General features: G+C 34.2%; 1 protein-coding gene and 1 non-coding gene across 7 annotated transcripts in view; one reads left to right on the forward strand and one right to left on the reverse strand.

The window, feature by feature from the left end:
- Window positions 1–13,584, reverse strand: part of LOC117572673 (ecdysone receptor) — a 121,872-nt gene that overhangs the window by 15,159 nt on the left and 93,129 nt on the right. For 2 of the 6 annotated variants that reach the window (XM_052004783.1, XM_034255699.2), the window contains exon 3: window positions 3,485–3,538. The exons of the other annotated variants lie outside the window; for them this stretch is intronic. In XM_052004783.1, the coding sequence (XP_051860743.1) occupies window positions 3,485–3,538 (54 nt within the window). The remainder of the gene's footprint in view (window positions 1–3,484; window positions 3,539–13,584) is intronic. 6 annotated transcript variants of the gene reach the window in all.
- On the forward strand, window positions 12,389–12,471 carry Trnal-cag (transfer RNA leucine (anticodon CAG)). Its single transcript has one exon. It is a non-coding gene; the product is annotated as a tRNA-Leu (tRNA).

Consider the following 13,584-nt stretch of genomic DNA (forward strand, 5'->3'; position numbering starts at 1 on the left):
AATGCAGAGAAGTTTCTGTGCGAACAAAAAAACTAAACAAAAGTCACAACGCCAATTGTTAGTCGCGAGCTCCTTCTAAGCGACTGCCTGTGACAGTGTGACCATAACAAAAAGGTGGTGGATGATGGGAGGTACAAAAAACGCTAATAGAAGTGCGCTGCCAACTAAATGGCGTGAAATTTGGCAACATGGCATGCCAGGAGTTTTGCATGCCAATTTGCATTAAAAATAAGTTTGGCCACCACGCAAAAGAGCTGCTGAAGTTTGGCAGCACTGAACTGCATATTGTTTTTAATAAAGTTTTGGTATCAATTGCTTGGATCGATTACACCCACATAGTGCTGCTGTACCATTTGATGCACTGTTGCCACACTTCAGTCAAGTCGAGAAACGTGTTTTAATGCACTCACTGAAGCGTTTCTCGTATGCAAAAAAACAACAAACTTTATATTTTTCTGCTGCTATTCAAGTGCAGTTCTTGTTGTTGTTGTTCTGATTGTTTGGGAGTTTTGCGAGTTGTACATTGAAAAGTTGGAAACGGAAGTTTTTAATTAAATGTGAAATATGAAAAACTGTTTGATATTTGAAATTCAACAATGGCTTTAAGGTCGATAACGACCTTGTGGTCACAGGGAAAAGTCAAATGCAGTGCGAATTCGAATGCGAGAATACGAGAGTGCGTTGAAAATACGACTGTCTGTCTGGCTTATTTACATTTTATTGTTATTGTTATTACATTATCAACAGCATGTTGTACAAGCTTGTGCAGCATCCGCAGCATCAGCTTCAGCTTTAGCTTCAGTCACAGTCACAGTCTGCGACATCCTACACCGTTTCCATGCCCACCCTGTCTGCGTCTCTATTGTTATCGTCTCGCTCTCTTACTTATTAAATATCAGCCACATTGTTGATGGTCAGTGATTTTTATTGGACTACAACAACATTCGGAATGTTGTAGAAATTGAATGTTGGACTCGTTTGTTGTCTTGTCTTGCGTCTTGTCTCGACTTGCGTCTTGACACTCTTATTCTTGCTCTTCCACTTCGAGTCAGTCTTGTTCTGCTTCTCCTCGTTTGTCGTCTCTTATTATTATTATAACTGTCTGTGTTGTCGTCTGTGGCGGGTTACTGTCGTCCTTGAAGTCATTTACGTCACTTGACAATGCATCTGGCTCTGTATGGCGATGAGGAGAATTGGCGAATCAGTGGAGAATGCAGCCTCAACTGCTCGGTACGCATAACAAAGCATTAACGCACCCTCAGCTTCATTGCAAACAAAGGATTAAGAGCCTAGACAGCCGTCTTCTAGATACAATTCCAATTGGGTTTAACGCTATAAATAGTTGAGAGACACATTTAATGCCAGCCCGCAAAAACATCGCTGTCGAAGCATAAAAAATGCATATCTGCTCCATAGTTTGCAAAGCAACTTGAGCTTGAGCTGAGGCTTTTACAGTTCTTAAACCACAACGATGTAAAAGGGAATCGTATATGGACAAGACTGAGGAATTAGCGTCAACTCCTAAATATAAATATATATTTCGCATTAAATGCGAGTTGCTTTTTCCACTCTCATCTTAAGATAAATATATATATTTTGAATAAATATTGTAAAATTCAAGCAAATATATGTTGTCTCATTTAATTATTATCTTTATGTAGCAAAAGGCATTGAACTGAGATTTAAGTTATCAGATTTTCGTATGCTTTGCACTTTTTGTCTTGTTACTGGCAAACGTGGCACAGCTGATGCATCAGTTGTATGCAATATAAGATTGTGTATACATATGAAACAAAATTATATATAGTATGCTTGTTGATTGTGTGCGTTCACTTATGCCTTTGCCTTTGGGCGTTCGCTGTTCTACGATGCGTATGCGCAATATATTTTTGGTTCGCTGACTGTTGACATTGTGGGAAATTCTTTTGTCGAGTGCAGCAGAAAGTGTATTTGCAGCGCTGAGTATTACATTACCACCACCGCCTTTTCACCGCGAGGCATTTGTAAGACGAGCAGTAAAATAAAACAGAAAAAAAATGAAGCAGCTATACGAGCTATTACAAAATACAATTCCTGGAATTTCTTATAAGCAGCCCGAAAACTGACTGATGAAAATATGAACTTAATGCGATTATCAATTTGTTTGCCTGCTCACTTTATTTTTCTTTTTCTTTTGGTTTCTTTCTTTTTGCAGCGCCAGGCGAAATTTGTGCACAAAGCGAGAACCTGAACTGAACTGAAGACAGTTGACGCTAAGCTCCCAAATGTAGTATTTAAATTTATGAAATTATTGCAAATAATATGCGATTTACTACGCTTATTGCGTGCCCTGAGACTTCGGCCTGAGGCCTAGGCAGCTTTTTATATCTATTGTATTATCGCGTATTAATCTTAAATGTGACAAATTGCCAACAAAAACTTTCGTTTGCCACACCTGTCCATCTCGCATTTGTCGCGTCTTTCACTCTCTCACACATTAACTACACATTTTTATTATTTCTATTTTTTGTCATTTTTTTTCTTGCAGATAAATCACTCGCAAAAAAACCTGACGATTGCCTGACAACAATAACAACTGCGATAACAACAACAAAAGTGTGAGGATTTAACAACATTTTTTTTTTGTTAAACTCGCCAAATTTTGCTTAAGCTTTCAAGTACATCGAATTCATCATAATGATGAGAAGCTACTGAAATGCTTATAAATCTTGGGCATGCTTTCTGTTTTATCTTCCCTGATTTATGGCCGCTCATTTTGGCACTTGTTTAGACCTATTCTTGATAATTATTTTAATGGTGATTTAACTAATGTTAATTTAACAATCAAGAAAGAGTTTCTTTTAGGTTGTGCACAATTTGCCATAGTTTTAAAATTCTAAATTGGGAAGAAATTATAACATTATTTTTTGTATCTTTAAAATAAATTTCATAATTCATACATCTCTTTGTATTATATATAAATCTATTAACTATTCAAATGTTCTAAATTTGTTTCATTTCATTGCAGCCAATTTGTGTGGTCAAATTCGTTTACAACAACATCAAATAACACTCCCCAATTGTTGGCCAAATATTATAACAAATTTGGCGTTGTTGTTTTTTAAAAATATTATTATTGATTGCAAAAAAAAAGTAAAAACAATTTATTATTTTTGTTGCTATGACAAAAAGTGTGTCAAGGGGCAACTTGTCAGTCATATGATTTCTGTGCGCCTGTCAAATAACTTTTTTTTTTTGGTTTTCAGTTTTTGATTTTTGGTAAGAGCAAAAGAAATTGCGCAAAGGCAGCCTGTCTGTGTGTGTGTGTGTGTGTGTGTGGGTGTAGGCATAAGTTTTGTTTTGTTTTATTTTATTTCATTGTATTTTTCATACTTATTGGTGCGTAAGTTTCGCAAGACAACTCGGTGTATATGAGATTACGAGCATGTGTTCAAATGTGTATACTTAATGTTTATAAGTAGCGAGCACATTAGGAGGGTTTTACCTGTAGAAAGGCAAATTTGCTGTGACATTTCGTCGTATGGTTGTGTGTCATTACCTGCAAGAAGAGTGAAGCAAAAAGAAATGGACATTAACGACGTGTGTAAAACTCGATATACTTATAGCTACGTGAGTTTATACCCTATAAATGAGAGCATGATGGTAAAGAGTATGATAAAGAGTTGAGAATAAAAATCATAGTTTATAATTATTATCATACCATGTTATAAATATTATGGTATACTAAATATAGCCTTCGGTACATTTTAGTATTTTTGTAGTATATTAGAGTATATTATGAATATTAACGCAATAAGTTTCTCTAATTATATTTAAATTTAAAGACTGTATCTATATACCAATAAATTTCAGTATTTTTAGTATATTTATTTGGTATATTTTAATAATAATGTTATAGAAAGATCTCATAACAAAATTATTAAATATTTGCATATTTTATATTTCGAAATATATATTGATTACAAAATTATATCTTAGAATATATATTTTTATGAAAATTAATGCATGCTTCATATTTTTATTTTTTGAATAGATTTTATTAAGAAGAATGTATTTGTTGTACTTATAGGTGGCAATTATGTTGAATGTTTTATAGACATGATAAATACAGACTTACTTTGCTTAGAATTATATTTGTCCAAGTCATATGAATACGGTTCTTTATAAAATTCTCTTGGCAAATGAATATTATGTAATAGCTGCAAGTCGTTTCAGCTTGACTCCTTCAGAATTTTGTTCTCAAGATGTTGAGATGTATAACTTTGTTATGTTTTGTTTTTTTTTTCGTGTTTTGCAGTTCGACCTAGCGCATCTGGCTCCCATTACATTTCCGCAAACAGCAAAGCCGCAACAACAAGAATCAGATATATCATATACACATGAGTGTGTGTGTATGTGTGTGTGTGCTAAGGTAACTTCACAGCTCGTCTAACTTCCGCTGGCAACTTTAATTACAAGTAACAAAGCAAAAGCAAAAGCAAAAGCAAAAGCCAAACGACCAAACGACCGACAATTTTCTTCTCGTCGGCTTTGGGTCTGGGTAAATGAAACCAAAGCTCAAGGTAAAGCTCAAAAGCACCGACAATAACCACTCAGAACACCAGCAGCAACAACTAACTAAAACCCAACTGTGTGTGCGTGTGTGTGTGTGTGTGTGTGTGTGGAAATTGTAGACACTTTGAAATCGACATTTCATATACATATTACTTTAACGTCCCAACTATTTATAAACATGCGATCATCATGCGAAAAACAGCAAAAGAACCCGAAGAAATGTTGGCTCCCATCAGAAGAGGCAGCAACAACAACAAGAAAAACAAAAAGAACAGCAGCAGCAGTTGGTAGCAAGAAGCGTTAAGAATCTAAAGAACGAAAGACCGATTGAGGCTATTAAAGCTGCCAGGCTCACACACACACACACATTAACACACACACGCACACACAAAGTGGGCTATCATTTGCTTGTTAAACACCTGGAGGCGTGGCCAGCTGAAATGAATACGCTTCAAATAGCTTAACTATAATATGTAGGTAGCATCAAAGCTCAAGATAGCTTTCAAGCTGGACTCACTTAAGGACGTGACCTTTATTATATTTCATGATAAACACATTTCTCTGTTTTCATTCAAATTTTAAGAATTTATCGATATACCAAATAAAGCTTTCGGTATATTAATTATTTTTAGTATATTATTATAATAGAAATATACTAATATAGTTAGTATATTTAAGAACGTTACCTCAATAAGTTTCTCTATTTTAATTCAAATTTTAAGAATACATCGATATACCAAATATAGGCTTTGGTATATTATATTATTTTTTAGTATATTAATTTGGTATGGTTTATGAATTTTACCGATCTGTTTTGCTTTTATTGAAAATGGGTATCTCTTAGTCGACTTTATTAATGGGGAATATAAATTGATTAAATTTATCAAATTGCTATTAGCAAAATTATCAAATGTGTTGAGATTCTACAAATTTCTTTTGTTTTTATTAATGGCAAATTTAAATTTTTTGATAGATTGATATTGGTTTTAAGCTAAGCGATCATATTGAACATTATGAATTATATTTCTAATGATATTAATTTCAAATTGAGCGATAACAAAGCTTTATGTTTCAACTGATTTAATTTTCAGTTTTAAAGAACTTGTAATTTTATATTAGTAATTTTTAAAAATATTTTCAAAAAGAAACTGGAGAGCTTTGATAATAAAATAGTAAATTAATTCTAGAACAGAATCAGAGTTTATTTATAAGATTTCATTTGAAGTTTGAAATAGTTTTAATTACGCAATAAAGCAAGTTTAATCAACTAAACTTATTATTGTGCTGTCAATTGGCCACATTTTGGTTCAAGTCGAGCTAATGAATGCCAGCCACACAAACAAACATAAGCATAAACATTAAAGAATTGTTCTAGACAGCTGCAAAAAGTCTCAGCCTGAGAGTTGTTTCAACTAATTTCAATTATTTTGCGGCTTACAACCTGACTGAGGCTGGCGATTAAATTAAATGCAATTAAACCTGATGATGAATGAATGCGAAAATGAAAATACACATAAAAATGAATGCGAATAGATTATTTGTGGGATATTAAACCAAACTGAACTGATCTGAACTAAGCTGTTGAGTGCACAATAACAATGAGCAAAACAATTGCAAATAATTTGCGATAAAAACGAAAAATGCAAAAGAAATACATCGAGAAAGAGCGAGAGACCAAAGCAAACCACTTTCAATGGCTCCCAGACCCACCAACAAACAACTTGTTTGCCAAAGTGGGTAAGGGGCATGTGCAACGAGTGCACTGGGCAAGCGGAGCACAGCCAGTTTTTCAGTATTTTTTTTTTGGTTTTTGTGTTTGCGAGTCTCGTGTCTGTTTTTTTTTGTAACCGCTTTCTAAACATGCCACAATCAAGTTGCATGCGGCACACTCACACAGACTCTTTTCGTTTCATTTGAAAATGGCCAAGTTGCTGCCACAATTTGGCCTTGAATTTTTAATCAAGTTTCGCAGACAAGCCCCAGGCATTGATCACGGCCTCAAAAGCCAACCAAACCAAGCAGCTAACATCTCAAATGGAGTCGTAGTCAAGTTGGAGCTCGATTCGACTCAACTCGACTCGACTCGATTCGAGTATCGACTTGTGGCGACTTCACAAAAATTGCTCGGTCATGTTTTAGGCAACAAACTGCGAATATTACTCGTTAACTTCCAAACAAGTTCTATTGAACTTGGTGGCTCAAAGCATAACAACAACAAAAAAGCAGCGACAAAACCTTTGCCTTTGCCTTTGCCTCGTCTGTTGCTTTGTGCCAAATGATTAATGGAATAAACGCGCGCAATTTTCGCCACAGTCGCCGCACAACAACAACACTCTCTCTCACACACACACACACACTCACTCGCAACTCATAAAAACTGATACTTATATTAAAAAATATTATTTTGCCCAACTACAACAACAAGAATAAAAACTGCCTGCTGTGCAGAAACACGCAAAACGATGATAAAAAAAAATTAAGAAAAAAGAGCGAACAAAAACATAAAAGTAAAAAAATTATGTTCAACAGAACCTGCATAAATTTAGTGAGAGTTACTACACAAAAATAAAGAAAAAGCAAATAGCCAAGACCCAGAACTTAGCATTAAACTTGCAAAAAAAGAAGAAAAAAACATTCGCTTATTTGAGATTGTAAGTAAAACACTTCATAAGGCTGTGATTAGTCTCAGCGTGAATTAAAATATATTAAAAAACTTCTGTTTTGCAAATATACTAAATTCCTAATGTAAAATTAGAGTTTAATCTAATATATCTACACTTTGTATATCAATGGATCTAAATATGAATGAATGAATGAGCTTTTTAAAATTCAAAGTTCAGAATTTGCTTCTTAATGTAACAATAGTAATTGTTTGTTTTATACCCGTTACCCAGAGGGAAGAAAGCAATTATAAATGTGCGTTCAACAAGAAGTCATCTCCAACCCCATATAGTATATATTTATTCCTGATCAGGGTCACACTATGGTATATTGGAAATGTAATAGTATATTGATATACCAAATAAACCTTTCGGCATATTTAATAATTTTTTCAATTGGTATATTTTATGAATAATACTGCAACAATAATACATCAATATACCACTGTATTCTAGTATTTTTTTACTATATTAATTTGGTATATTTTAAGAATAAACCCGCATTGTTTTGCATTATGTATCTCATAGTCAAGCACTTTCGAGTGTATCTTTCTTTCATGTTTGCAAATGCTTTTTTAAATAATATATTCAGTATATTTGGAAATGTGATAAATAATAGATAAAGTACGCACAGATACTATTTTAGTTAAGTCCCACAAAAGAGTCGCCTAATAATTTATGATCTTAGGAGTCAGAAGCACATTGAGTTTATTCAATTGAACGTCAGCTATTGCATAATTGAAAATAAATAAATGAAGCATATTTCAATTGTAAATTAAAAACTTGATGACAGTATGGCAACTGTGGAGTGGGAGATGGGGGAGGGAGTTGAGAAACCGGCCGGCTTTGATTAATTACACGCACATTTTTGAGGCGTGACAGGCAAAGGCAAAAGGAATTGTCATAAGCCATGCAACGCGACTCATGACTAATAAACAACAAACAAAAAAGACTCAAAAAGAATAAAAATAACAAAATAAAAAAAGAAGTTTAATGAAAAATAAAAAAGAGACAGCGTCGGAGACAGAAACCCAAACTGCGCCTTCCTAAAATCATAAAATAAATAAAACTGAAGGCAGCTAAAAGCCGACATGTGTAAACTCTGACAGCCCAAAGGGACAGGGAAGGGGGCATGGTCAGTGGGGTAGACGAGGAAGTGGACTTTGCATTTGTCTGTGTGTGTGTTTGAGTTTTGATATGCCTCCTAAAAGACAGAAACAGAGCGAGAAAGAAAGAGAGAGAGAGAGAGAGAACGATCCCCGCTTGCATTTCAAACACACCCAAAAAACATTTTAACAAGAAAACACATTTTTGGGTATTTTTTGTTCGAAATGCATTTCAAGTCAACGACGAAATTGAATCATTTGACAAAAGGCAACGAGCTTTATCAATTTCGCGGCACACACACACACACACACACACATACCAATACACACACAACATATTCACTCGAAATGCAAATTATGCGTTTAGGTAGAGGCAATCTTTGACCCAAGCAAAAGGGGGAAAGAAAGGGGGAGAAACATAACGAGGCACAAACAAAAGTGAAGAAGTTGTCGCGCTTGTTTTTGCACAAATCCCGATTTCGTTTCCATTTCAGATGGACAACCTGAACGAAAAAATAAGAAATAAAACGAAGAAGCCTCTGGAGACTGGAGGAGATCCATGTATGCAAAAATATGCAGAGCCTATAAATCAAAAAACCGTGGCTCATTTGACATTTATTTGTGTTTTTGCTGTTCATGTTGTTGCTGACGGCCTTTCCACCTCCTTTCTCTCTCTCTCTCTCTCTCTCTCTCTCTCTCTCTCTCTCTTTCTTTTACACCCTCTTTGTGGATTTATATAAATGTCTGCGAGCTTACAAATATATTCATTATACTTGTATTATTCCTTTCAAGTCATCACAAAAAGGGCTGACTGCATCGTGCAAAAATTTGTCGCTTGTTTTGCGGCTTGCTTCGTTTTATTTTTCGTTAATGCTTGTGACAAATTTTTGTTGGAAAGTTATTCTTTATTTATATTGGGGTGCAACAGAGCCAATAATTAAGATATGCATACAAATAATGGAGACATTTCAGAAGGGGAAAATGCGAAGTGGAAAGGGAAGCATTAGAAATAAAATCAAAGTCATAGAAAATGCTTTTTGAATGATTACATTTTAAAAAAGTGTTTGGTTTCAGCCCTAAAAATACTAAATGGTAATTTTTAGTGTTCAATAGAAAAACTAGAAAATAATACATGTACTAAGCATGTTCCTACTATATAATGAATGACTATAATTAAAACCTGACTATAATTAAAACCTCTTTTTAATAGATTGTTGAAAATATTTATATTTCATTTTCAATGCTTAATAAATGGTTTAGAAAATATATATACTTGAAAAAAATATACTCATGATTAATATGTAGGTTATTGGTATATTTTATATTTGAAGCGAAAGACATGTTAAATGATTGTTGGTATATTACAAACATTTAAATTGTGCTCAATAAAACAAATTGTATAATATCATACCATATGTTCTAGTATATTTAGTATAATTGCTAAACTGTTTATTAGGAATATGTATGCAATTTATTTTTAGTTTTATTATGTGTAACTCAATAAATACTATATACCATATGTATACCGAATATACTAAATATTGCTCATGTTTCAGTATTTATAGATTATATACTAGATATAGTATGAATTTACATATTAATTTACTTTATTATTTTATTTTTTTTTAAATTTTAATCGTTTATAAGTAGCAGGGAAATTCTTATTTTTCCAGTGTTGTACAACAATTACTGAACACACGTGATACCCTGGAAAAAAGAGTTCTACACGCAATACGTAAGGCAAGTGTCATATTTAGGCGCGCCCCGCTGTCTGTCTATGAATAATGAGTGTGTGCGGGATAGTGAGTGTGAATATGAATGTGAATGGTTGTGAGTAAAAGCATATTGAGGAATGTATTTAGGTCTAGGTCTTCTTGGGCATTAACAAATAAACACAGTATATAGTAAAAAATAATATATATATGCATTAAAGTCTGATAAACTTTTTGTGTGTGTGTTTTTTGTGACATTTCATTTTGAATTTCTCGCCATTCGCTTTTCACTGTTCGCTGACAACTTTCGTTTCATTAATTTTCCTGGTTGGACACATGGCGTATGCGTAATGTGCGTTTTCGTTTGCTTAAATATATGTGCTTATAATTATTGTTCATACGATTATTTATGGCATGAGTAATTGAACGAAATAACTTTTTGGCCCGTTGGCGTGTTACGCACTTGATTGATGAGTCTGATTAAATGGAGGCATAACGAAGTTGAGAGCAAGAGCGCTTTGCATTTTCTGCATTGTTTGCCAATTAAGGTTCTGGGATGCGATAAAAATCGCACAAAACATTTGCCAACTACTTAAAACATATCAAAAGACAAAACACAAAAGACAAAAGCCAAAAGATATACAATTTGAGCAGATGCCAGGCCAAAAACGAGCAACAGCTGCTAACAAGAAGAAAAAAGCGCCGACAAAATGGTGAAGAAACGAAACCGAAGCGAAAAGAACCGAATGCAGAGCAAGAGCAATTGGAATCTAATTTAAAATTAGTGCTTAAAGGATTGAAATAAATTTAGGCAATTTTAAGACTGACACAAACAACAAGCTGACTTCCCCGTTTTTGGCTGCTGCCCTTTGGCAAGTCGAAACGAGAAGAGAACCTCATTGAAAATGCGTCGAGCTCTTGTTCCGGTTAGTATTCATCGTATCCCGTATCCCGTATTCCATTCATTCAGCAGGTGGCCTGATGCTTTGGCCCCGATAGCGTTAGGGCGACCTCTCAGATCAGACCAGACCAGACCAGTCGAGACATCACCAGAGACCTAACTAACCAATTGGCCAAGCTGTTGTTGCTTTAAACTTTAAACACACACATATTTTGACAAACTGGCCAAGATAATATCCAATGTTAAGACCGTGGCTAGAAACAGACGGCAGCTGCCATACGAAATTCGGGCTCAAAGTTCTAAGGCAATTAAAAGACTCGACTTTAGTTTACGGACAGTATTAGTGAGCGAAAATAGAGAGAGAACAAATAAAGACAATGACAGGCCTTTAAAATTACAGATAATTACGGAACGACAACAATACATGGATAGATACAAAATCTAAATTATGCTACCGAAATTAGAGAACACAGAAAACGTGCCAAAAAAAAATCCAGGTATCAAAAAGAGACTTCGGATTGCTCCTTTTAGCATCATCATCATCTTAATTATGTCAATATTTAATTCACATTCATTTTATATCAATAAAGAAAAACAAGTTTTGTTATTATTGCGTTTCTTTCACGCGATATTTGAATATAATTTGAATTTGTGAAGCGCTTTTTCTTTTGTTCGTCATTCCTACGGAAGTCGAAATTTAATCATAGTTTATTAATTTATGATATTTCAATCACGTTTTAGAATAACAGACGAAAGAGAATGCCAACGAAATAATAATATTATTATATCACAATTTTAAATAGTTTTTTTTCGTGTAACAACAAATTATTGTTGCTTTCATCGAATGCGAGAAAGATAAAAACAATTCGAACAACTCGAATTCAGTAGGCCAAGTTTGATCTTTTTATTGCCCACCTGCGCAGAAAACAATCAAGTTTCAATAGTTCAACATGCCCATAAAAGGTGGACACAAGCCTATTTACCGTTAGCCGGCAGCCCACACACACATACTCACACACACACACATGTACAACTTAAAGCTCAGCTGATGCGAGAGTGCAGATTAAGCGTGTTGCTAATTGAAATGCTCGCCCAGCTGTCAGCTTGTCCCGTATGACAAATAAATCTTTTCATTTTTTTTTTTTTTTTTTTGTTGTTCGGTGTGCAAATATTTCAAATAGAAATTTCAGCAATTAACGCCTTTGAGCCAAACAGAAAGCAGTCAACAACAAAAAAACAGCAACAATTGCTATACATATTTAAAAAGATAATTGTTAACCCAGTTTCGGCTTATGAATGGGCGAATGTATAAAAAAATACAATATGCAATTTTCATTAGCTTTGAATTCCGTCTAAAAATGATCAAGTCAATTTGTCGTAGTATTTATAAATAGTCACACATTCTTCTTCTTCTAAACTTATTCCAATTGGATTCGATTTTCCGCGGTCTCAACTGTCAGGATGGCCGAGTGGTCTAAGGCGCTGCGTTCAGGTCGCAGTCTACTCTGTAGGCGTGGGTTCGAATCCCACTTCTGACAAGACTTTTTTTTTAAATTTATAAATAAAAAAAATTGATTTTTCACTCTAACTTTTAAATAAATGCAAAGCTATGAAATAAATTCTTTTTTTGACTTAGCAAAGAATAAAGATTAAGCTATTATTTGCTGATTTATCTTAGAAAATTGTAAGAAAGTCATTATTTTGCAGCTATTATATAATTATTTTAATTTCTTTTATGTTTTCTTTTCGGCATACTATTTTCTTTGCTATTCATTGCTTTCAACTATCACAAATTTCCCAATTGTTCCATGCGCACTTTTGCGTAGCCAAAAACAAAAGACTTAGGCAACGAACTGTTGTCTAAACTAAGCCTGAGGAACAGCAAGCGAAATATATTTGGCGCCCACTAAGAAAAGCAAGAACCAAAAAAAAAGTATAAAAGCGACGACGAGTGAGAGAATGGCGTCAGAACAATTTAATAAATCACTTCTGATTGCGACGCATTGTTATTTTAATTAAAAAATAACAAACACACACACACACACACAAGTAGACGTAAACAACGATAATAATAATAATAGTAATAATAATAATAACAACGCTGTTTTAGACAAAAAGCCAGTGGAACAACAAAAGACTCAAATTGTAAAATTGAAGCACATGGCTTAAATAAATATGAAAGAGACTCGAACCCGAACTCGGAACGAAACTAGAAAGGTTCCACTCTAGTGTTTGCTGCTGTTCGTTGTTCGTTGTTCTAATAGGATTGTGGAGAGGTCAGAGAGAGGAGTCCAGGGGGCAAGTGTTGGCAAGTTAAAGTAAACATCAAATTTAATTTTGGCTTGCCAACGATCATCATCATCATCATCATTATCATTATCATCGTCGTCATCGTAATCTACATAAGAATAATAATAATAATCACGCAGCACACGAAATTACAAAATAGAAAAACATGCGAAAAAAAAGCGAAAATCAAAACCGAAACCAAGAAACCGAACGATGCGAAAATAGAAATCGCGTGTGCGCTGACGCAGCAGAAACTCCCCTTCAAAATAGAACAGATGCCGAAACAGAAGCCGGGCCACATAGACACAACGTAAAACTCATGCATAATAGTAAAAATTCTCAACGTCCAATTCTAATTCGAG

The sequence above is a fragment of the Drosophila albomicans genome, chromosome 3, assembly GCF_009650485.2.
Source record: "Drosophila albomicans strain 15112-1751.03 chromosome 3, ASM965048v2, whole genome shotgun sequence".
NCBI lineage: Eukaryota > Metazoa > Arthropoda > Insecta > Diptera > Drosophilidae > Drosophila > Drosophila albomicans.